The following is a 26642-nucleotide window of genomic DNA, read 5'->3' as shown; positions in this document are numbered from 1 at the left end:
TTCCAAAAAGCACCACCTCACAAGGTCATTGTAAGGATTAAATAAAAGAAGATACTTAATAGTACTTTACAGCATTAAAATGCTTAGCAAATGTCAGTTATTAATTATTATTACTATTCATTTGATTTTGAGGATTTGGGCAGTAAGCAAGAAGATAAAGACTAACTTCTGAAGCTACACTAGGTGAAAAATTATTTTTCTTGCAATTTGAGAACTTTTTTGTTGTTTTTTTTAGACAGGATAGAGAATTACCAAAGAATGTAGCATTATCAACTAACACTATTCTTGGAGTTGCATATAAGGGTATTGTTCCCATAGTATGGACAATGTCACAATCCACATGATTAGTCAGGCTTAAATAGTGCACGTGGCTTGGCAATAAACAACTTGCTCCCTCATTCCTGACCACTATTTGGATTAGAAACTTTACTAATTCTTACTAAAAGATTCAAAATACAATGTCTTTGAGCCAAGCAGCTTTTCCCCCATGATTATATACTTCGGGTTTAACTAAAGTTCAGAGGAAGAACTTATGTCATTGTATCTGCACAGAGAACTGCACAGAGAACAAAAATTTTAAAATTTACACATAAACACCCAAAATAGATATCTGTGAATTTGACTGATACACAAGATGACCTTTTGAAAAACAAGAAGGGAATTTCAAAGACTCCAAACAACAGCAGAAGGAAAGCAAGAATCTCTCTTTAAGGTTGTCTTCATTCACACAAATCTAATTTTAAAAAATGACAATAAGTGTGGAGTTTCACTCAAACTTTATATCATATCAATTTTTGACTAATTTTCCTAGGCAACTGCATAAAATTGTCTTCATTTTAGAGAATACTTAAGGTCCAGGGATAATAGTATCACCCTATTTTACATTCAGTTTTGGGTACCACATTTTAGGAAAAAATACTGATAAATTAGAAAATGTTCAGAGGAGTGTGAGGAGAATGGTGAAAGATCTTGAGTTCATGCTATAAATAGGGTAAGCCAAATGAATTGAACCTGACCATGGTGGAGAGGTAAATGGTTATCTAAATATTTAAAGGGTTGTCACTTGGAAAAGAGATTAGATTTGTTCAGTTTAGCCTTGAGGGAGAAGATATGTAGTGGATAGAAGTTATGAAGAGGAATTGATGTAAGGATAACTTTTTCACAACTAGAATTATCAAAAATATAACAGGAGGTAATGGACTTCCCTTCATTGGAGGTCTTAAAGCAAAGACTGGATGACCACTTGTTAAATATGCAAGAGTTTTGAATGGGTGACTAGATAAATACTTAGGTACTAACTCTAAAAATATATTAACTATTTATAATTCATTATTATTATGATGTTTGTCCTTTGTTATCAAAGAAGACCATGACATCAGAGAGGTGATGCCATGATAAGCACATGATTTGGATTTGAGTGGGGGGGGGGGGGTGCTGTGTTGTCACCAGACTCACTTTCTCCTCCAGAGTCATCTGGCTCCAGGGGCCAGAGATGAATCAGGACAACTGGAGATGGCTCTGGATGCAAGACAATCAGGGTTAAGTGACTTGCCCAAAGTCACTCAGCTAGTAAATGTCAGGTGTCTAAGGCTGGATTTGAACTTCTGTCCTCCTGACTCCAAGGCCAGTTCTCTATCCACTACGCCACCAAGCTGCCCTATTATATTATTATATAATATTTTTATATAATAATGCTAAATACATAAAGTTGAATGGACATTTACATGAATTCATTATAATACAGATTTTATTATTAATATTAAGGGACAGTATTTCAGCTTCAACATTGCCCAGGGCTTGATATTCAACCTTAGCAATCTATCTAATGAGAAGGCATAAAGATAATTTTAGGTGATTATAGCCATTAAAGCAATAGGTAAAATTTAAAAACAGGTAAGATTTTGTGCCTTCCATCATCCTTTTTCACCTCTGAGTCCATCTTCTATATTCTTTTCCAACTCAAGTTACATAGTATTCTGATATGATAGATGACTGTTCAAAATGAACTTCCCAGCAGCCCCACCGTATTGTGCTGAATCGAGATTTGTGTTCCCTAAAGTGTTCTTCAGTCTAAAATTTATCTCCTCTTCTCCCTTCTCTCCTTAATCAAAAATGCCCTTCTCATAGCTAAGTTTAGGCAATTTGAGTAAAAATAATCCCTATAATCCTTCCACTTGATATTTCAAGGTTTGCTTTTTTAAGATATTTAACCAGAATCTACCTAGAAAAGGAAGTTTTTTAATACAGTGGGGCATTTTATTGTAGTGTGCCTTCCGAGGACCAGAAGACCAAGGACCAGTTAAACTTAGATTAATTTATCATGAGAATCTCGACCACCTAAAGTGATTAATTTTTCAACCACAGCAACTCAATTAGACTATTCACTAAGACACAGTGTGGTTATATAGGTGGGACATCTATAACAATATTTATGTAGTTCAAAGTAATGACTCAATCTCTAACAGTCATAATTCCTTGTGTCTCCCCTCCCTCAAAAGTAATTTCTATCTTGAAATAATTTCTAATTGGTGTAACAAGAATCTATGCTATAATAATATCCTATATATAAGATGAAATTTAACAGGAAGAAAGGTTTAAAAAGAAAGAGGTTAATCAGCTGAAAAGATCTGATACACAACAAAATATAAGAAGAGAAGATTCTGAACAATCTCTTGAGGATTTTTTGTCACCTCTTCTTAAAGCTAGATGTGTGGGAAAATTTTCCTAGTGAAACAAAAGAATAATCTGAAACAAATTTGGCACTCTTATGTTCTTGTAGAAAACTTTAAAATATGTTGATTAAAACTAGAGAGATAATTTGTCATAATGGATAAAGATTTGGCCTCCTTATATCCTTCCTCTTGACACATGCTGCTCTGTATAACTGGTCAAGAAATTGACTTCTCAGTGTCCCAGACTTCTCTTAAGACTATAGATTGCAGGGGGCAGCTAGGTGGCGCAGTGGATGGAGCACTGGCCTTGGAGTCAGGAGTACCTGAGTTCAAATCTGACCTCAGACACTTAGCTTAATAATAATTACTTAGATGTGTGGCCTTGGGCAAGTCACTTAACTCCATTGCTTTGCAAAAACCTAAAAAAAAAGACTATACATTGAACACTAGGTCTTTATCCTAAAAAGATCATTAAAAAGGAAAAAAGAACTCACATGTACAAAAATATTTATAGCAGCTTTTTTTTTAATAGTGGTAAAGAAATGGAAATTGAGGGAATGTCCATCAATTGGGAAATGACTGAATAAATTGTGGCATAGAAATGTGATGGAATTCTATTGTTCTGAGAGAAATCATGAGAAGGCAGATTTCAGAGAAACTTAGAAAGACTTACATGGGCTGGTGCTGAGTGAAGTGAGCAGAACCAGACCATTGTACACATTAACAGCAACACTGTGAGATGATCAACTACGATAGACTTAGTTCTTTTCAGCAATACAGTGATTAAAGAAAATTCTAAAATATTTGTGATTGAAAATGCCATCCACATCTGGAGAAAGAACTATGGAGTCTGAATTCAGGCTAAAGTATATTATTTTAACTTTAAAAAATTTATTATGCTTTTTCTTTCTCATATTTCCCCCTTTTGTTCAGATTCTTATCTCTTAACTTGACTAATATGGAAATATGTTAAACATGATTGTACATGTATAACATATCAAATTACTCACTGTAATAGGGAGGAGAGAGGGAGAAAAATGTGGAACTCAAAATCTTACAAAAAAAATGAATGTTGAAAACTATATATAATTTTAAAAATAAAAATTTAAATAATTTAAAAAGCCAAATCAATCAAACTACCAAAAAATTATGTTATAGAGCTAAGGAAAAATAATAATAAAATTCAACCAGAAGAACAAAAGGTCAAAAATATCAAGAGAGTCAATGAAAAAACTGAAAAAAGGTGGTTTAGCTATTCCAGATGTCAAACTGTGTTATAAAGTGATAATTATCCCTGTTGTGGTCAAGATCTTATTTCTAGGTCAATCTGGTGTTTTTAATTAACTTTAACTTTTTCAGTGGGATAATCAACTAAAATAAACATCCCATAAGCTTAGCTCAAACATCATTGTCTCCTACTTGAAACCTTTCTCCACCTTTCCATCTTACCTCCCCCACCCACATTTTTTTTTAAAAAACCCCATAATTTTGTATGGGTAGTTAGGTGGTGCAGTGGACAAAATGCTGAGCCTGGAGTCAGAAAGACTCATTTTTCTGAGTTCAAATCTGACTTCAGATTCTTAATAGTTGTGTGATTCTGGACAAGCCATTTTTCCCTTTTTGCCTCAGTTTCCTCATCTATAAAATGAACTAGAGAAGGAAATGGTTAAACACTCCAATACCCTTACCAGGAAAACACCAAGTGGGATCATGAAGGGATGGACACAACAGAAGAATGAGTGAATGACAACCTACTATATCTACCATAGTGATTTTATACTTCAATATTTTGATATTTGAAGTAAAAAATGACCCATACCTTCTCATTCTGCTGTGACTCTTGACACACTACGTCCGCTGATAACTCTTCCATTAAGGGGTCACCAAATATACTAAATGCCTTCCCCTAGTTCTCCTGAAATGACATTAGGTACCAATGGGCAATAGGGACTATCAGTTCTCACTTTTGCTTCATGATCATCCCTGCTCCTTTTTTTGAGGTCTCGCACAATTCAGAAATATTTGAAGAGTCAACAAAAAGGAATTGTCTAATTCATAACCAGTTCCTCAGCACACCTGATTTCCCATGCAATTTAGTTAATTGATGTTTACTGCATATAGACAAAAGTAGGAAACAATCAAGAAAATAAGCATGTTAATAAGAGAGTAACATGAATGGCATTAGTCTTCCCACCAAAGCCTTACACTTTTAAAGAGAGGGATTCTGACCCACAATACTTTTTCAGCTACTCATCTGACTTCTTTAGTGTTACTAATTAGCCATATTTATGTATTAAATGATTATTTTAAAATACATTTCATAGAAAGTGAGAATCACAAACAATATTAAAAGAATGCAGCCAGCCAACCAGCAATTTAATTCAACCAAGAATTCAAGGTGTGGTTCCAAATACTCTTACTGGCCTTCAAGTTACTTTAAATCTAATAAGAGGAAGGATAAGTACACAAGTGACCAAGATAAGAGGGAGAGGGAGATGTATGCAAAGGAGAGCTCAAGGCAGAATGCTAGGAAAAATTGGAAGAAGGAAAAATGGAGTCTTCTTAGAGGATGCAGCTTTCGAGCTGAGCCTTGAAAAACAACTTAAATAGAAATGGTGGGTGGATAGGGTGGAGAGGAAGTTCAATCTAAATATGGGAAATAGAGTGAGAAGCAGCTCAAAGACTGCATAGGCAGGATCAAAACTGGGGATGGAGAAAAGTTCAGTTTGGCTAGAATGTAGTAAATGTAAAGGGGAATACAAAAATGGACAGAGCCAACACTGCAGCCCAGTTCTATTAGGCAGGATTAAAGCAGGAAGCACCTTATGTATAGCTTTAACTGGAAATGCGGAAGACCCAAGTTCATACACAGTAAGATGAAACAGCTCTTTGAATAACATCTCGCAACCTATGAAGTAGAAAGACAAACCTCATATATGTTTAATGTTTAATTCCTTGCACAACACCAGTAGACTTTAAAACTAGCATGGCAGTGACTGTAGAAAGAACCTCAAAGCTAGCAGGAGGCTCAGTAGCACAGTGGAAAGAACAGTGGATTTGAAGTAGGAAGACCTAGGTCTGAAACCTGGCTCTGCCAAGGCACTGGGCCTGTCTCTGAACTTCAGTTTCCTTTTTTTTTTTTTATTTGTTTCTTTTTTAAAGAAAATGAGAAGACTCACATTGTTTTCCTCTCGGGTTTATTTTTTATTTTTATTTTTTCAATTATATGTAAAGATAATTTTCAACATTCATTTTTGTAAAATGGTCTCCCTCCCATCCTCCTCTCCCCTTACCCTTACCCTTGGATAGCAAGAAATTTACTATAGGTTATACATGTATAATCATATTTCACATATTTGCATATTAGCCACACTGTGAAAGAAGAATAAGAACAGAAAGTGAAAAACTATGAGAAGGAAAAAGTAAAAAACAAATTTAAAAAGATTAAATAGTATGCTTTGATCTACATTCTTTCTCTGCTTCTGAATGGCATTTTCCATCGCAGGTCTTTCAGAATTATCTTTGATCATTGTATTTCTGAGAAGAACTAAGTCTATTATAATTGATCATTGCACAACGGTGCTGTTAAGGTGTACAATGTTCTGATTCTGCTCACTTCATTCAGAATTAGGTCATGTAAATCTTTCCAGGTTTTTTTGAAATCTACCTGCTCATCATTTCTTAAGAGAGCAATAACATTCCATTATGTTCATATATCACAACTTGTTCAGTTGTTTCCCAATTGATGGGCATCCCCTCCATTTTCAATTCTTTGCCACCACAAAAAGCGCTGCTATAAATATTCTCATACATGTAGATTTTTCTCCTTTTTTATGAACTCTGATATATGGACCTAGTAGTAGTAGTGTTCTGGATCAAAGGATATACAGTTTGATTGCCCTTTAGACATCCTTCCAAATTACTCTCCAGAATTGTTGGATTAGTTTACAACTATACAAACAGTGCATTAGTGTCTGTTTTCCCACATCCCCTCCAACATTTATCATTTCCGTTGTCTTGACTGTAAATCTTGAAGCACTACGTAAGTGATAGGCAATGTGGTACAAATGGCTGAATGAAAAAAACTTTATTAAGCTTTTACTTGTCCTCAGTATACTACATGCTAAGAATACAAATAGGAAAAAAAAGTAGTCCCTCCTATCTAGGAATTCATACTCTAAGTGGAAGACAACATAATAAGAGAATACAACTTAAAGGAGGATAGGAAGGCCCAGGAGTCCTCAGGAAGTATCAGAGTATTTGCCCTACCACCAACAGGGAGTGGAATGGACCCAAAGGTTAGAGTGGAGAGTGGACCTGAGCTCTTTCTAGTAGTGGGTGGTAGGAGAGAGGAAGAAGGGTCAATGTCTAGCCAGGAAGGATCTGGGGAAAAGGGGAAGGAAGTATTGGCAGTTAAGAGTTGAGTATGGACAATTCCATCTGGCACTAGCTCTGGGTAGAGTCCTCCTGTACAGTGTACAGTACAGTAGAGTTAAAGGACCTAGTTTTAACATCCACCCAACTTCACTAGCTGTGTAGGACTGGACAACTCACATTCTCCTTGTGCCTCTGTTTCCTTATCTATAAAACAAAGGGTTGAACTAGGTTGTCTTTGAGATACCTTCAACTCTGGATCTATGACCCTAATATATTAGCATTATCTAGGACATAAAAGACTGATAATTAGGAGCTTATTTCTTCAACCACACCCATGGAAACACTTAGTAACCATTTTGAATAGCAAGGACAGTAATACCTTCACTTCTATCAAAATGTTATGCTTGGGATGGAAAGTAGCTGTAAATGCTATTGTTTGTGACTTTTAATAAATAGATTAATGAACTTTTGAGGGAAAGCAAGTCAGAAGACTGAAAAATTAAGAAACCTTTACTCCAAACAAGGTCTTTTTAAAAAGAGAAATAGTTTTTACAATAAATGCTTATGCCTAGCCAACTAAGTTATCTGAGAAGCACCAGGGTGCCACAGAACAATGAATTTGGAGAGATTCTGGATTTGAATATGAGCTCTGACAGTTATAACATGTGACCTTGAACAAGTCATTGACCCTCTGGCCTGTTATCTCATCTGTAAAATGAAGAGGTTGGACTGGCTCCGAAGTCCCTAAAAATCTCTGATCTTAGGAAGATCACCATAATAAAATTAAGTAAATGCTAATTTCCATCAACAAAGTCTATAATTAACACACAAAAAATGACCGGCTTCAAATTTTAGTTGCTCTTACTTTTATGAAAAAAATGACACAGCTTTTTGTCATCACCAATTGTAATAGCTCAGGCTCTGATTTGTGAAATGAATTAGTTGGTAGTGAGCCAGTTTACCATCTTATTCTTCCTCTATAAAAGATAATTTTCATTACTGTGGGCAAAACATCATGTGATATATGTGCATATATGCAATACATTTGTCACTTACCCTTCTCTTTTGTAGAGTGGCTTTTCTTTTCACATTTCAGAGGGAAGATTAAAGCACAAGAAAATTATCAAGTACAAGATTTAAGGTCTGGGTTTTAGAACTTCTCATTTCCAAACTGAATAGTTGGTTCATACATGGAATTTCCTAACTAGAAAATGCATTAAGTATATTCTAGCTGTATGGAAATGTTGCACACAAAAAACATGCTGTCTCTCCAATTGCTATCCATCCTGAAAAAAGGCAAATGGTATACTTGGATGATGGAGAAATGTCAGATAGTCACATATAAAAGTTAAATGTAAATGGCAGAATTAAAGAGTAAATCCAATATCTATACTCATTCCACTTCTAAAGAATGAAGGTATCCTTAAAGGAAAGTGTGATGGGGGAAAGGTATTACCTATACTATAGTTTTTCTTCTTATGTATTACAAATGAAAGTGGTCGTTTTAAGTTCAGAATATAAAGCTCTTGGCTAATGCTTCTAAAAAAACAGAAAAATCCCCTATCCAAAAAACTTCTTGGTCTTAAGGCTTACAAACCTAAAATACCCTATCATACTAAGGAATTTTACTGATGTTCATTTTACAGTTAATTTTACTAAGAAACTACCATACTTCTACTAAACTAATTCAGGTATACTTTAATGTACATCATTTAAAAATTTCAGCTAGTTGGTTAAAGGAAGATTATGTGAACAAATACTCCAGAGTAAATAGAATTCTCATTGACCAGAGAATAGACGCATAATAGATTCATGACACCATCAAGCCTCTTCTACCTTGACAATATTACCAAGGACAGACTAATGGCCTCATTGTTTTTGCAAACAGAGTATCATATCTTCAATGTATATTCCATATTCACTTTTGGAGAAAAAAAGTACAAACCTATGAGTTTTACAATGAGTCTGTAAAGTAAAACTCTTATCAGTTATTATATAATCATTCATTTTATGACAAGTAACATTTTTTTACAAATTTCAACAATACATACTACAGGCACACCTATCTTTACAAGGATATGCCGACAGAATAGCTTTTCTAATTCCTAACAAACTATTAGTATAGCCCCCTTAATGAACTTGTGTATTTATTCCCCAGAGGTACATCATGGCTGTTTAGAGAGGTTCAAGATCACACTGGCTGCAGTGAGAAATACCATTAATAACAACTCTTAAAAACTGTCTTCCAAGCTGGGGAGTGGAGGAAAGTAAGGGGTTAGGGTTAGGTGGGAAGGCCTGTTTAATTAGTTAGAGATCTGTATTGGTGGAGGGCAGATCCACACTGATGAAACCCACAGATCCTTAGAAGTATATGCAATATATTTATTTATTAAAGGCACATTTACACCATGAAAGGTCAGGTTGTGCATAAAGACTGATACAATTAGAGCTACTTGATTTCTTCAAGTTTCATTTCAACATACCAGACATGGCTGCTGAGACAAATTGCCCAGATTTTAAGCAGGGTTGTTGTACAAGATGGTCATAGAATTTTTAAAAAATCAAAAGCACCTAATTCTAAGTATTTTATTAGACCTTGTATTTCTAAAATTTCCCTATCTTCCCCCAACAACATTTCTGTAAGAAATTTTCTCCTAATCCACCATTAATTGGACTTCAAAGTGTCCAACTTCGTTTTACTAGTAAAATAACCTGAATCATCTCATGGTCATGAGCTCTTGCCTTCAAAGAAAGCCTGCCCCAATGAAAAAGATCAGGATTGATTACACAAAGCTTTCATTTTAAGAGCAACTCAGATTTAGGAATCCATAATGTTCTTTTTTTCTGAGGGGAAGGTTTGAAAAATATTCAGGTTTTTATCTGAGTTACAGCACCATTTTTTGGGAAGGCCACTTATTATGTCTCGTTTTTGCTATGTAGTAATTCATGACAATTCTGTGCATTTTAACAAAACTATTCCAGTTAATTGCGACTGTACACTAGAATTCTGGTTAGAGTTCCACTGCTATGCCTGTATTAAGCTATTGTCTTTTCTTTGAAGGAAGACAGTTTCACAGCTTATTCTTTGAAAAGGTCAGAGGTGCTTGTGGTGCCTGTGGGCAGGTCGTTTTCCAGACTTGCTGATGCTTCATTCAGGAAGATATACATTTCAAGACTCAATCCTCTTGTGCTATTGTAGAAATTCCTCCAAAATGATCAGGAAATTCTAAAACATGGAAATCTATTTTCAGGACACATAAAACACCTTTTTTTTAAAGTTGATGCACTTATCCTTGAACTCTAAAATTTAATCAAAGAACAAATGGCTCACATAAAGTTTAAAACTTCTATAAAACTAAAGTACAATTTATTGGAGGGAACTAGATTTTAAACAAAACTCCCAATTCCCTCCAAAACAAAACTAAAAAGGGTATCTGCTTATACAAGAGCAATAAAAAAAAATTAAATATTTATTTGAATAACAACTTTTAAGTTCAAGCTGCAATGTTGGCAATGTAGATTTTTAACACAGATCACAAAAAGCGTGCACAAAAAGGTATTGGAAAAAAAGGACAAAATAATGCTAGGAATTATGCTAAACAGCTGCTGATTTTTAAGAAAAACGAAGGTCTGTAACCACTATACAAAATATAAAATGTATTAAACACTACCATCCACAGAACAGTCTTTTTATTATTGATTATACTTAAAAATTATTTGTGTAGTTAATTATATACTGAGTTGTAAATGAATATTATACATTAATCCCCTTTTGGTCGGCAATTCCTTGCTGCACTATAGCGCATCCAATTTTATTGCAAAAAGTTAGCAATCCCCCCCCTTTTAATAAAGAAAACAATTATTGATATTACAGTAAATATCATAAGGTCTACAAATATGAAATGAAAATTTCTCCTTCAACTTCAAAGTGCTTTCCATGCAGAGTTAAGCACTTGCCTTATTTAACTGAGTGCACTACTAAATCCAGGGTTGGAGAGATGCTCTTGGATCATAAGACTAGATTTTACAAATAAAAGACTGAAAGTAATCATGCAACCCTCTCACTACTACTGGGTATAACCACTGTGTCACCTACCCATTCTGCCTTTCCAGAATACCATTCAAGACATCAAAAAATTATTAGACTTATAATGATAAATATACATGTAATGAAGACACAAACTGCTAAATGACACTACTATTGGTAATGTCTGTGCTACATGAAAGCACCTTTAAAAAGAGCCTATGCGGCAAGAGATAAGTGTCTAAAGATTCAAAATGAATCAACAGTATTGGATAACAATATAATTCTCAACTCAGAAGCTGCCTCAAGATTAGGTGCATCTTCAGTTAATGTAACAGGAAAAAAAGGCAATGGATTTTATTTTATTAATTGCATCCACTCACAAATTGACCTAAGGTCACCAGATGCGTAGACACAATGAGATTTTTTTTTTTACAGTCTTTAATTGTAATGATGATAAAGGAATAGATCTATTTAAAAACAAAACCAAATAGCTATTTTTGACTAGATTAAGAGGTGGCACCAGGCGTGGGATTCACATTTTGGGTGGCCACTTGTGGTGCTACTTCGATGATCCGGGGTTTGTCTATAATTCTGGCTGTACGGTTGCCTTTCTCTACAATCCCAATAATCCATGCTTGATGACCTTCCCCATATTTTGGGGACTTAATCTCTGCGCAGAAACGAGCTGCTTGCTCACGTGGTAAACAGATCAGAAGACCTCCTGGCAAAGAAAAAAGGATCATTCATTAGTTTTTGACTATTTCTGATTAACAAAGTTTTATTTTATTTTCTATGCAGAGAAATAAACTGAATACAAATCAACTTGTTTCTGATCAACAAAGTTTCTTTTATTTTCCTTAAGCTAAGTTCTATAGCCTGCTCTGCCTTGTTCTACTGCAACAAATTCTATTTAGCTATTTTCTCTTTAATTCTGAAAGCCTTTCTTGAAAATGTGCAGTTAGGTGTAGTGTGTTTGGAGACTGAGTTATAGAATTTGGGATAATATCTACTTTCTTCCACTTATGATTAAAACAAAAATGAAACAAAAAAATTCAAGTCAATTCTTTCATTCTAAATGATCTTCTTTTTTTGAATATCTAGTTATTCTGTCCTTCCTAAACACTAATGGTGAATCATTACCACCATCCAAATTTTGGGTTCTTACTCACATATTGCTGGAGGAAATAATGAAATCAGGCTGAGAGGGTCAACTGAAAATTTATGCTAAGTAGTCTCAATTGCATCCTCACTGGAGAAAAGAAATCCTACTATATATTCACAATTGACTTCCTATCCTATCCCACCCATCACATGCATACCTTTTTTCTCTCTTCAAACTTCCTAAGGCATCACTTCCCCTTTTCTGATAATTGAAAAGCCCACCCCATACATCACTGACAAATCCAAGGCCACTTTCAAGAGCTCCCTTTTCCCCCACATGACAATCTCCACTACTTCTTCTTTCACCTTAGCCTCTTACGATGAGGTGACCCTTCTCCAAGGTCAAGCCTATTGTAGGTAGTCTTGATCCTACCTCATCATGCTCCATCTTCTCTAACAGATACCTCCACTCCAGTGTTCCACTGATTGTCTCCTTGTCTTTGAACAGGCTGTAAACTCAAGCCAAGAAGGCATTCTCTTTTTAAACTCTACATTTTCTTTGATTCATAGACTATCACTTGCAGAAGTCTTTTCCATTCTTCCAGATGCCAGAGCTTCCCCCTCTAAGGCTACTTTCTACCTGCTCTGCTGTATGTGTCTTGTAGATACATGCTGTCTCTCCCCCATCAGAATAGAAGCTTCCTGAGGGCAAGGGTTGTTTTTGCTTTTTTCTTTGTGTCCCCTTAACTTAGCACAGAGTGGCCTAACACATAATAAAAGCTCAATAAAAACTTGTTGATTGATTTCACCTCAATTTGTTTTTCTTTAAAAGTGTCCTTAAAACATATCTGAAAATATATTTTCTAAAAATTAAAGACTAGTGTGAGAGTCAAGAGACTGAGGTCCAATCCTTGTTCTAATTGCTAAGTACCTGTGTGGCTGACCTTGGGAATTCACCTTGTTTCTCTAAACTTCAATTTTTCTCACTTGTGAAATGAGGAGATGAACTACAATAGTTCTTAAATACTCTGTCAGTTCTAACATTCAAGGTGCCTGCAACCCAAGCCAAAACAACTTTAAGATAAATCTAGGTGGATCTTCTCTCTGTCTGCTAGGATCTGACTGAAGAAACTGTTTTGGAATCAGGGCCAGTATAAGAAACTTACTTGCCCAATTTTACTATTCTAAATCTTCCCCAAATTTGTCAGCCCACTATTTTTATTAGATATTCATTTCATGGCCATCCCAAGCTCCAAAAAGCTCCAAACCAAATGCAAAACCAGTCTTTTAAAATTATATTTTCACAGGAAAAACTGTTGAAAATAATTTTATTAATTATGAATAGGAAACAAAATTTAATTTGCTAATAATTTCCCAAGACAACAGATGTTTAAGGGATCAAAGTTTTAGTAATACTAGGAAGATTACTAGAAAAGTTGAAATCTTATATGGCCAGTCAGAATTTCTTAAAAAAACACATCATCTCAAAATGAACCTTTATCATTTTTATATGGGTTTGGAGAAAGAATGATTATCATGGTCAAAGAAAATAAAACAAGAGTACAGAAACAAAAAGGTAGGAATAAGAAAACTTAAAAGATAAAAATGTATAATCAGGAAACAAGAAACAGAAGGGGAGGGTTCTAACAAAGGATGAGTTCTCTAGAAAAAGCACATTTTAAAGCCTGATGCTTAGAAATCTCCTTCTGACTCAGTATTATAGTAGGTGATCATGTTTACAAGCGGATCTGTGGGATTCTGATTCTAATCAACTCAAAGACCAAGTTTCTAAGGATAACTCAGTCATCACAAATCACTTTCTTCTTCATGAGAGAAGCTGAAGAACCTTATAACTACCTTACAAAACCACTGGAGAGGTACATCTGAACCTCAAAGTAAGAAGAAACGTAAGGATATCTACACTGATTTTTTTCAGCAAAAAAGTGGTATCAAAATCATGTCTTTCATTTCATATTCTTTCCCTGATATTTCCATAGAATTTCCTGGTATAAGCAATATTCCTTAAAAAAAAAAAAGACAAAATGTGATGCTGAAATATGGGGTTTTTTAAAATAATTTTTTTGGTTTTTGCAAGCCAATAGGGTTAAAGTGACTTGCCCAAGGTCACACAGCTAGGTAATTATTAAGTGTCTGAGGTTGGATTTGAACTCAGGTCCATCTGATTCCAGGGCTGGTGCTCTATCCATTGCACCACCTAGCCACCACCTGAAGTACTGAGTTCTGAGGAGGTTTGCAAGCATTAGTGATCAGCCCACCATCTTGACCAGCCCTTCCCACCAGAAGTAATATCACCAGATCTCTGAAAGTGGGGGCCAGACTCACCTGATGTCTCAGGGCAGGTCCCGTGCATCAGGCCGAACATGTTCCCGCAGGCCTTGCTGACAGCTGCCATCTTGGCCAGCACTGGGAGGTTGTGGATGACAAAGGATACTTCATTCCTTTGCTGCTTGGCGAGGTTCTGTGCATGGCCCAAGATCCCAAACCCCGTGATGTCCGTGGCTGCATGCGCATTAAAAGTGTGCATGAGTCCAGCAGCTAAAAGAGAAAAAAAAAAAGATTCCATGTATTTGGTTATCTGATAAAAAGCCCAAATTTGCCATGTTTTCCCTCAATTCAAAATCCTACAAAGGCTGTTGGACTTCAGATTTCTCATTTGGCAGTCCAAAACTCTCATGCTTTCTTCCTCCATTGTCCCTCTTCAAAAATTAAATAAACAAAAAATCTTGCACCTAATTTTCTATCTTGCACATTAAACTTTTATCCACAACTTTAATCAATAGTAATAGATTTAAAATTTGTAAAAGGACTTGTGAAAGATTAAACTTCAGGAGATGATGGAATAAAAGAATATACTTAATGTAAAATAACCTAACAGTAAGCTATTTTTGTGGTGATGTGTCCAAAAAGCAGACTGGAAAAAGGACGTGGCATCAGAGCAAGAGGGTTTCAATGCTTTTACTGCCACTTAAGAGTTGGGTGATTTTGGGCAAATCATTTCCCCTCTCTGGGGCTGTTTCCTCACCTGTAAAAGAAAAATCTAGACTAAATTATTTCTAAGATCATTCCAACATTAAATTGGAAAATAAACTTTAAAATTTTTTTTTTTTAGGTTTTTGCAAGGCAAATAGGGTTAAGCGGCTTGCCCAAGGCTACACAGCTAGGTAATTATTAAGTGTCTAAGACCGGATTTGAACCCAGGTACTCCTGACTCCAGGGCTGGTGCTTTATCCACTATGCCACCTAGCCGCCCTAAAAATTTTTTTTTAAATTTTATTTAAGGCAATGGGTTAAGTGACTTGTGGAAGGTCACTCAGCTAGGCAATTATTAAGTGTCTAAGGCTGAATTTGAACTCAGGTCCTCCTGACTCCAGGGCCGGCACTCTATTCACTGCACCACCTAGGTGTCCCTGAAAATGACCTTTTAATCTGAATGAGGTAGCAATAATTATTATTAGGCTTAAACAGTTTAGGCATAATCCATTCAGGTTACTTTGCCAGTAATAGAACAGGTAGATTTACAAATAAGGGATAACTATGATTTTGTATTGAATTTTATAAGTTCTTCATAATCATTTCTTATGCTTATTGAAAAAGAGCTCACAAAGGGAGATAATGATTTTGAAAAAAAACCTATTGTTTCTTCTTTTAACTTCACTATCAGTCCCTATCCCCAAATACCCTTGGGATAAAATAGTACCATAAAGCACCACAAAGGAGTACACTGACCATGCTTGACAACACAAGTCCCCTTCAATGGCTATAATCCTCCCACTTCTCTATCAAGGAGATGAAAGTATTTCACCATCTCTCTAAAAGCAGCTGTGTCTCAAAAATCTGTGGTTTCACATGGATGAGGACTTATTCCACAAAAGTATGTTCTGTTCCACAAGTTACTACTCAATAGTGGAATGGTAGGTCATGAGATGCATAGCCAAAAAAAGGTCATCTTTTGTCAACTCCCTGAATCATCATCACTCTTTCAACATAACTATACTGGTCCTTAGGCATCAGACATACATTTCAATTTGGGCTCTGGATTTGATAGGCTTTGACAGAAGTAACAGAAGAGCTGTGCAGATTAGCTAGAAGCTTTGCTTCACTGAACAGCACTTGAGGGTCATCTCCTCTCCACAATGAGGTATTAAAAGGACACAGTGGATAGAAGTATCTATTCTTTAAGAGACCCAGTCAGTAACTGGAATGTCTATATTGAGGTACTGACTGTATTCTTTTCCCACTACACTCTTGACTAAATCTCAGCAAATAATCCACATGAAAAATAAGAAAACAATTATTTGACACTCAAAAAGATTTTTTTTAAAAACTGTTACCTAGAAACTAAGATTTATCTGCCTTAAGAGAAAATGATTTCAAGTTCAAAAAAACTAAACTCTGAGTAAGGAAAAAAGATGTGAGTAAGGGGCATCAAATTAGGCATTTGGAGTCCTGAAGAGGAAAAGAAATCACAATATATCACAGTAAAAATAGGAAAAAGGGGAAAAATGCAGGAGACAAAATTAAGTAATTTCTATTGTCAAATATTTTTCATAGGTTCTGATAGATACCTTTTTTAAAAAACTCAGAAGTAGAGGCAGCTAGGTGGCGTAGTAGATAAAGCACCAGCCCTGGAGTCAGGAGTACCTGGGTTCAAATCCGGTCTCAGACACTTAATAATTACCTAGCTGTGTGGCCTTGGGCAAGCCACTTAACCCTATTTGCCTTGCAAAAAAAACAAAACAAAACAACTCAGAAGTAAAAGAGTGGAGCTGGGAAAAAGTCTGGAAATAATACCCTGAGAGGCACCATAACAGGATATTCCTAGACACAGAATCAAATTGATATAGGCTCAGATCCTTCCTCCAATACTTAATAGGTATGTGAACATGGATGAGACACTGGCAATTTCTGAGCCTCGGTGTCCTCATCTGAAAAAATTGGGATACCACTATAGACAACTATCTCACAGTATTGCCAATGAGATGATATATTTAAAGCACTTAACAAACTTTAAAATATTATGTATTCTCATTTTGCAGGGAAGGATTTCTATTGTGACTTACAGGTAAATAAGTTACTATCAATTAGAAAGTAATTCATGGAGAGGCTAAGCCAAGATGGCAGAAAAGTAGAAGCAATACAGTGAGCTTCCTCCCCAACCCAATTCCTTCAAATACATTTAGAAAATGCACTGAACTAATATTGATGTGAAATTCAATAAAAGAACAGTGAGTAATTTTCCAGCCCAAGGCAGGACAGGAAGCAGACAGATAGGTCTGTGGATACTAGAGACTATATCTGGCCAGGAACAGCCAAGGAAAGCAGTGTAGCATCCAGAAAGTAGCTGTGTACAAGAACAAAAGATCTCAGATCCATACAAGGCACTCTGATAGAAAGAAATGCTGATTAGCAGCTTTACTGCCCACTTCTCAGTTCCAGATCAGAAGTCCAAAGTGGACCAACAGAGATACCTGCACTTTGGGAGGTGCTATGTACCAAGCAAGCAGCAGCATGGCAACACAGATCCAGGAGCAGAGTTTCAGTTCTAGCTTCCAATCTGAAGTCTGCAGAGGAATAACCAGGGCAGGGATTCCAGACCAAAGGGGAAGCAGTGGTTCTGTCACTGAACTATCACAGCTTTTCAGCTGGTTCAGAGTCCAGAGGGAGTCCTGGGTCAGGCCCTTTGGAAGTGCTGAAAGCTTCTTTTTATTTTGTGTATACCTTTTCAAACAGCACATCAGTTTACCTTTGAATCATTTGGGGACAAGTTTGCAGATTCTTTTGCTTAGCTGTCCTTGAGATCCTGGAATAATACAACACTCAATAGAATCCAACATTAGCAACAGGATAAGCCCAAACCTTCCTCCAAGAAGTGTGCAGAGCTCAGCCCTGACATCAAGTCTGAGTCTGAAAATAGGTGGTTCGAAGAACAAGCCAATAAAACAAGAACACTGCTATAAGAAGGGTGGCAAGAACATTCAAGACACAAACCAGGAAGAAAAGAAAGACTCCAAAACACCTACAAACAAGTCCTCAAAAGAAAAATACAGCTTGGCACAATTTTAACTAGAATTCCTATAAGAAATAAAATGATTTTTTTAAAGAGTTAAAACATTCTTTTTTAAAATAAATGGAATGAGAGAGCTAGAAGAAAAAAATTGAACAATAAATAAAAGCTATGGACAGAAATTAACAATTTAGCATAAGAGGTACAAAACCTTAGCCAAACATCAAATCCCCTGAAAATTATAATGGACTAAAGAGAAAGCAATGATTCATTGAGAGAACAAGAAATAGTAAAACAACATCAAAAGACTAGGGGGAGAAAAAAGGAAAATATAAGTTATAGCAAAAATTGCCCTAAAAAATTGAGAAGAAAAAAATATTTAAGAATCAATGGATAACACTCTTAACCCATTGCCTTAAATAAATAAAAGAGCCTATAATATTTCAAAAACTTATTAACTTTTTAATCTTAATTTTTTTAAATTTAAGGCAATGGGGTTAATTAAATGACTTGCCAGAGGTCACACAGCTAGGGAATTATTGTCTGAGGCCACATTTGAACTCAGATCCTCCTGACTCCAGGGCTATCTATCCACTGCAACACCTAGCTGCCCTTCAAAAACTTTTAAGAGAAAACTGCCTAAATCTCTTAGAACCAAAGAACAAAATAGAAATAGAAAGAATCTATTGATCACCTCGTAAAAAAAACCACAAGTCCAAAAAAGGAAAACTCCCAGCAACATCATAGCCAAAATCCACACTTCTAGGTCAAAGAAAAAAAATATAGCTAAGCAGACAAGAAATAAAAATTTCTAAAACTAAAGGATCCAGTCAGGATCATATATGATTTAACATCCACCACTGTAATGGAGAAGAGAGCCTGGAATATAACCTTCCAGAAGGTAAAGACAATAAAAGTTTGTAGTCAAGAATAACTTATCCCCAAAACAAAACATAATCCTATGGGAGGAGGGAAAATGAAATAGAGGTCTTCTATGCATTCTTGTTGAAAAGAACAGAGCTGGTTAAAAACTTTGAAGTTCAAACAGAGGAGTTAAAAGAAGGAGGAAGGAAATGAAGGTTAAGGGAAATTCACATAACTGAAGTACAAAAGCAGACATCAATACAAACAAGGAAGAAGAAATTTAGGGGAGCAAATGAATACTTGAATCTCACTTTCACTTGAACTGGTCAAAGGAAAAAAGAATGTACTTAAATACATACATACATATCTATATAGATATGTAAATTATTTATAGCTCTTTTTTACATGTAAAAGAATGGAAATCTGAAGAAGTACCCCCAAATTGGGACAAACTGGTGAACAAGTTAGGGTATACAAACATGATAGATCAGTATTGTGCTATAAAACATGATGAAGGGGAGGGACATTGTCAGAGAAACCCAAAGACCTAAATGAACTAGTGCAGAATGAAATAACACAATCAGTAGAACAATTTATATTATGAAAATAATGTGAAAAAGATAAACCACTTAGTGTTAATGAGCAAACATAATTCCAGATGACTAATGAAGAAATATGCCACCCACCTCCTTAGAGAGAAGTGAAGGATCCAGAGAGTAAAATGAGAAATTTTGGGGGATGCGACCAATGCAGAAATTTCTTGTGTTTATTTTATTGTTGTCAATTGAGGTGGGGAGTTGGGATAAGAGAGTAGGTAGATTTTTGCTGATTTAAAAACACATATGATTTTTAAAAGAAAAAAGAAAATAATTTGTAGGATCAGAATAAGGAGAAGAGAGTGAGAGTGAGAAAGAAAAGAGAGAAACTGAGTGATAGTTGCTTTAACAAAGATTCCAGTAACTTCATCAATTTACACCATATATCTCAGATGATCTAGAAGCAGTCCTTTGTATGATCCCAATTCTTCAGGTTTAATATATGATTAATTCAATTCTATGTAAATAAACAAAAACTGTTTTGGGATAGAGTTCTTATATATTTTTTTTTGTTTCACTAAATATTTAAAAAACTTTATTAGGAAGTTATCACTGCTATCCTAGAAAGTTGCAAGACTTTTCAAAAACTAATTAATAGTGCTTTTCTTTTGATTCTAGAATTAAGTATAAATGAAAGCAAACCAATCAATCAACAAGCATTATTAAGCATTTCCTACATACCAGACTTGGTGAAATATTAGGGGAATACAAATAAAAGGCAAAAACAAATGCAGCCCCTGCTCCCAAAGAATTAAATTTTAATAAAGGAGACAAGGTATATATAAGATACAGAATAGATGGAAGGTTACATTAGTGGGGAATTGGCCAACTGAGAATAATGAATTCCTGACTCAGAAATCAAGTTATTATCTTTGTCATGCATTGCTGCCCCTCTCTAGGTGACAGTCTTATTACTCTGTAATTTTTCTGTTTCATTCATAGTGGCTTTTTTTAATAGCTCTTATGTTGATAGAGGTCACAGTAACTATATACACAAACTATATACACAAAATGACTTTAATTATAAGAAGATCACTAAGATAGCAAAAAACCTTCCATATTCCAATAAAGATAATGGGAGAAAAATGGAATGATGTAAGGAATGATAAGAATGGATTCACCTATCAAAGAATCAAAACAAATAGGGGAGAGTAAAATAAAATTTTAATTAATTGAAAATTATTATGCAAATATTAGTAGCTACATTAATTTTTTTCTTTGATTTCATTTGCATATGAAACTATAAGAACATCTGAATTACAGAAATTTAGATCTGAAATGTAAGCTTAGATGTCAATTCATCATTTAATCAAAATTGCTCTCCTGGATTTCATAAACTTTAGAAATTCATTATTCTGCAAATTATCAACTCTGAAGCTCAGATCTCTGCATTCCCTGCTGTTGGGGTCATATCATTCCTCCTGGCTGTACCCTTCCCTTTTTGAATTCCAATTATGTGTTGTATTCCTCCATAAGACTATAAGCTCCTTAACAGCAGAGATTGTCTTACAACACAGTAGGTACTTAAAAAATGATTATTGACTGATTAATTGATTCAACTGAACTAGTCCCCACACTTCACATGTAATACCTGTCATTTTATAGAAGAGGGAACTGAGAGGGGGCAGCTAGGTGACACAGTGGATAGAGAACTGGTGCTGGAGCCAGGAGGACCTGAGTTCAAATCTGGTCTCAGACACTTAGTTATAACCTAGCTGTGTGACCTTGGGCAAGTCACTTAACCCCATTGCCTAGCCAAAAAAAAAAAAAAAAGAGGAGGAAACTGAGGCCCCAAGAGATTAGAGACTGTCTCATTAGCTTGTAGTAGAGGCAGAACCCAAACACAAGTTGTCTGACTCCAGGGTTCCAGTTCTTTTTACATGGGACCACAACCATGGAAGATTAGATAGGGCAAACCTCATATATATATATACATGATCACAGAATAAGTACTTGAGTCCAGACTTGTGCAACTTAGCCAGGCAAACCTCATATATATATACATGATCACAGAATAAGTACTTGAGTCCAGACTTGTGCAACTTAGCCAGGCCTCTTCTAGTCCAAGTGCAATGGTTCTTTCTACCACATAAATACCCTATATCTAGTTGGCCATAATTCTAAGGCACTAGATACCCAGATCTTAGTAAACTACTCTATAAGGAAGTAAATGTTCACAAGCAATAAATCCTATTGATCCCACAATAAGTTAACATGTCCATAACAGAATTCATTACCTCCTCCTCCTCTTTCAGGCTTTTCCTATGTCATTGAAGGGCATCATCAACTTTCAAATCTACTAGCTTTGCAAGTCTAACATTATCTCATATATCCTGTCACTTGTCAAATCTTACTGTTTTTTTAGCTTCAAAACCCCTCATTCATTCATACACGTCTCACATTACTGAGACAGACATGGCCTTTAGTTCAAGCCATCTTGTTCTCTTGTCTGGACTATTATAATGGCTTCCTCATATAAGCACCTCATTTTGTACACCAAGTCCTTCCCTCTCTATCAGGGGTTGGGTAGTATGCTTCATTATTAGTTCTAATTGACTTTCCTATCTCAAGCATGTCCCTCAAAAAAATTGGAAAAGTGATTTTTCTTAACTGTTAGATCAAAGTCACTCCACTACTCAAGAACCTGCACTGGCTCCTTATTGACTTTGGGATCCAATATAAATTCCTTTGATTGATTCCTAATGCTCTTCACTACCTGCCTCTTCAAAGACACAGATTGTACTCACTGTGAATAGGCAGTTTCCTTCTTGGCACTGGTATCCTCAGATACTGGCAGAGGGCTCAGGTTCTCCCTATTTAACTTTGCTCCATGGAATAAATGACCTATATCAGGACCCAACTGAAGCATGAAGGCTATCACAATCCCAACCACTAGATAAAATAAGATGAATTTATTTATTCAAATAGGTGTTTTCTCCCCCTAATGGAAAGAAGGGAGGCTTCATTCTTGTCTCTGGATTCAGCAATGAGCACCATGCCCACCTCACAGCAGCCACAAAAAGGGCTTGCTGCCTGAAGCCTTAATTAACTCTAACCTGTGACATCAGCTTTAGGTAGAGGGACCAGGGATTCTTCAACTGAAAAAGCATCCATAAAACAAGTGCTGAGATGTGTATCCCTGTGACAGGTTTGGGGTCAGATGAAAATGTAGCAAGAGTCCTGCCTCTATCAAACAAGCAGTCTAACAGAACACCCAGAACTGTATAACAACTGGATTAGGGAAGAGTCAGGGAAGGCTATGGCTGGTATGGCAGAACCTCAGAGGGGCCCAGGGAGGGCAACAGAGGGATTTACCAAGAGGCAACTGGGGAATTAAGAGGATAGATCGATGGGCCTGGAATCGGAGGACTGGGCACGGACACCCATTAGCTGTGGGACTCTGGACAAGTCACTGAACCTTGTTTGCTGGATGGTAGTAGAGCACTAGGATCCATGGGGTCTGTAAGAGCTAGACTCCACTGAATGACTCAATATCAACAACCACTACTACAAAGGGATTCCCCAGAAAAGAGAGGAAGGGAAGACCTTTTAGTTTGAGACAATGTTGGAAACAAGGGGTACTTGGGCCAGGCAAAGACAACTGGAAGCTAGCAAAGTCGCTGAAGATTTTTGAATAGGGTGACATGACCAGAACAATCGTATCTCAATTCAAAAACATTAGTCAATGCTCACTCTGTGTAGAAGCACTGTGGCTAAAGACCAAAATCAACTACTCCTTGCTCTCAAGGAGCTTACATTCCAACCACAAGAATTAATATAGGCTTTTTGAGATTCTCTCAAGGGAGCAGCAATAAAAATTGGGGAAAAAAAGGCTGCTGCAGTCAGTGATGAGGTCCTAGGGAGCACTGAAAAAGACAACTGGTAGGGACCAAAGCCAAACTGTAAAAGGATAAGAGGAAAGTAGAAGTATAAAGAAGTGATTAACAGTGAGAGAAGAAGGATGGAGATTTAATGAAGAATGACCAAAGGAGAGGACTGAGGAGACTTGAGGGTATCTGTGGGCAGGTGGGAAGGAAAAGTGCTGTAGGTGACAGAAGGAAAGGGGAACATGCACATAGGCAGGGCTTGAGGGATGCCTCCTCTGGGAGCAGGAAGATAGAATGAGTGTTAAGAGGGTGAACAATGAAGGTGGACAAGTTTCTCCTGGATGGCCTCAGTCTCCTCAGGGAGTAGGAAGTGATCTAGGTGCTCTAAGGGTAAGACTGATAATCAAGTCAGATATCTGAGAAGTTTAGAAAAGCTCTGGAACAGCTACTATGGAAGGAAATAAGGAGTCTAGGTATCTTCCCTCAGTGTCAAGAGCATCATTATAATCATAAGAGACACAGTAAATGTTGGTTAAACAGAAATTAGTGATTTATTCAATAAAACTTTGAACCAAAAGATAAATAGTTGGTCTATGATAGGATAAAAATCAGGCAATAGAGTCCAGGAAATAACAATGCAGTTCCAGCATCTCAAAATTTAAAACCAAACACCTCAAGTCCAATTTTTATAGAACTTATATGTGTTAAAAAAAACTCTTATGAATGACTAAGGTTTTCAATATACTCAATTCTTCCAAATTCAAACAAAAGGAAAAATCAGTCTATGTAAATAGGTGAATATGTGCTACCTAGTAGAGCTCACACAACTTTGTATAAAGGGATTTACTCAGGTTTGCTACTAACACTTACCTGAAATGAAGGAGATGCTACAAAAATCATTACAAAGTATTTCATGACCTTTACTACTTAGGCATCTTCAGGTACAAGGATGGAGAAGGCTAACAACTGTATTGTGGTGACTTACATTTAAAGGTTCTAGTTAGGACTTCATTGAATTCAGGACATAAGAGACCCTGCTCCCCCCACCTCCTCATACCTGTTCGGTTGAGCCTTGCCATGTTCATCATTGCTTCCTGATATGCCAACTCCACATCTTCCTGGGTGACCACAAGTTTAATTTTATTCCATTTTTCTGGCTAAGGGGAAGTTTTAAAACAAAAAAGAAAAGAGACAAATGCCATTTCTTTTCTTTTCTTTCAACCAATGACAAAGAGGGTTGTTTTTTGTTGTTGTTTTTGCATAGAAGCCTTCAGACATTCTTTATTCCAGAGGTTTTTGCTTATGTAGCTCTGCATATAAAATAGACATTTTGACTTCCTGGTGATTGTTTTCTATGAGCACTATTTTGAGGCGTCCATCAGATACTGCAACATGAAATCCTGCCCTCCCTCAACTCACCCTTTTGTAATCAGATAGTGCAGCTCACAGGATATGTAAGACCAGCGACTGACTGTTCCCATGTCCTGGCAGAGAAACATACTGGCTGCAGTGTGTAGGCAAGAAAAGTTGGGTGTGAAATACAGCGCTGTAGCTCCCCTCTCATAGTGGGGGGTGGTGGTGCAAATCACATTTTTTTTTAAAGATTTTTCAAGGCAATGGGGTTTAAGTGGCTTGCCCAAGGCCACACGGCTAGGTAATTATTAAGTGTCTGAGGTCGGATTTGAACCCAGGTACTCCTGACTCCAAGGCCAGTGCTCTATCCAATGTGCCACCTAGCCGCCCCTTAAAGTAGACATTTCTTTTTATTTTTAGGGTTTTTTTTTTTTGCAAGGCAGATGGGGTTAAGTGGCTTGCCCAAGGCTACACAGCTAGGTAATTATTAAGTGTCTGAGACCGGATTTGAACCCAGGTATTCCTGACTCCAGGGCCGGTGCTTTATCCACTTCGCCACCTAGCTGCCCCGCAAATCACATTCTTAATCAAGCCAAACTTTAGTTGACTTTTCTCCCTATTGTCCTCATTACACGATGGTTCTCATCCTGTATGTCATGACTACAGAAAGGTGTTTAAAATTCCTTTACTGGACATTTTGGGGCAGTTTAATGGTCTACTCTTGTTTATAAAAGTTTCAATGAAATCATCAATGAAAATAATTTTGATGGATGAGAACAATGGTTAAAGGAAAGCAAAGTTTCTAACAGAGCAATTGCCACACACACACCCACACACACACACCCCTTCCCTCCCTATGGCCAAGCTCTGTATCTAAAGAATAGAGACAAGACAAAAAAAAATCTTCCTTTTTCTTCCTCATTCTGCTCTCACAGGAGCTTGGCAAAGAAAAACATACTAACTTCAACAGAGGAACTATATTCTCATGTTTGCCCTTCATTTTCAAAGAAGACCATGTCATCAGAGAGCTGATGCCATGACAAGCACACAAATTGGATTTCAGTAAGGGGGGGGGGTGCTAAGTCACCAGCCTCACTTTCTCCTCCAGAGCCATCTGGGTCCAGTGGCCTGATATGAATCAGGACAACTGGAGAATATATCATTGGAACTGAATTTTGTGGGATCTGAGTAAATGACAAAAATTTTACTTTTTTCAACCACATCTAAATTGGAAATGGCTAAAAGACAGGGAAGGCAAGACCCAGAAGAAGAGGAATCTATATATTCTCAGCTTTTTATATCATTTCTACAACTTGCTTGCTAAAATACTCAAGACCCAGAAAATGCTTTGTGTAAAAGGAACTCAACAAAAATTATTACTTTTATGGCCTCCTAGTCTGATATAGAGATGATGACACATGAGAGCTAAGATCTTATGTATCATCATGAATGACAGGAAAAATGACAAATGAATGTTGTAGCCACAAGAGAATTCCTAATCTGTCTCTCAATATACCTTGTTGATGAATAATATAAAATTATTTATTTCTCTCTTTTAACTGTTCTTCAGGACTGATATGACTTCAAGTGACAGGTGAGGAAAATTAAAACTTCCAAGATGTGTGAGAATCTGCAATGATCTTATTAATTTGTGAGTTGCTATGCCAATGAAAGAAGCAATCTGAAATATAAAGTATGACTGTGGCTCACTAGAGAAGTGACTCTTGGTGTTCTAGATTTATTCTCTACTAGCAGCTTACACATAAAATGTTCTTAGCTCACTTGTAGGGGGAAAGGGAG

At 36.3% G+C, this 26642-nt stretch overlaps 1 protein-coding gene across 6 annotated transcripts in view; it reads right to left on the bottom strand.

The window, feature by feature from the left end:
- Positions 1-5947: 5947 nt before the first annotated feature.
- SEPHS1 (selenophosphate synthetase 1) overlaps positions 5948-26642 on the bottom strand; it is a 41596-nt gene continuing 20901 nt past the window's right edge. For 4 of the 6 annotated variants that reach the window (XM_074194102.1, XM_074194103.1, XM_074194104.1 and 1 more), the window contains exons 6-8: positions 24547-24646; positions 14521-14733; positions 5948-11797 (exon numbers count right to left, since the gene is read on the bottom strand). In XM_074194102.1, the coding sequence (XP_074050203.1) occupies positions 11583-11797; positions 14521-14733; positions 24547-24646 (528 nt within the window). In that variant the 3' untranslated portion in view covers positions 5948-11582. The remainder of the gene's footprint in view (positions 11798-14520; positions 14734-24546; positions 24647-26642) is intronic. The other 2 variants (XM_074194100.1, XM_074194101.1) reach the window with 1 other exon arrangement.

This window comes from Macrotis lagotis, chromosome 7 (assembly GCF_037893015.1).
Source record: "Macrotis lagotis isolate mMagLag1 chromosome 7, bilby.v1.9.chrom.fasta, whole genome shotgun sequence".
Lineage (NCBI taxonomy): Eukaryota > Metazoa > Chordata > Mammalia > Peramelemorphia > Peramelidae > Macrotis > Macrotis lagotis.
The sequence above is the reverse complement of the archived record's forward strand: the minus strand, read 5'-3'. Positions and strand labels throughout refer to the sequence as shown.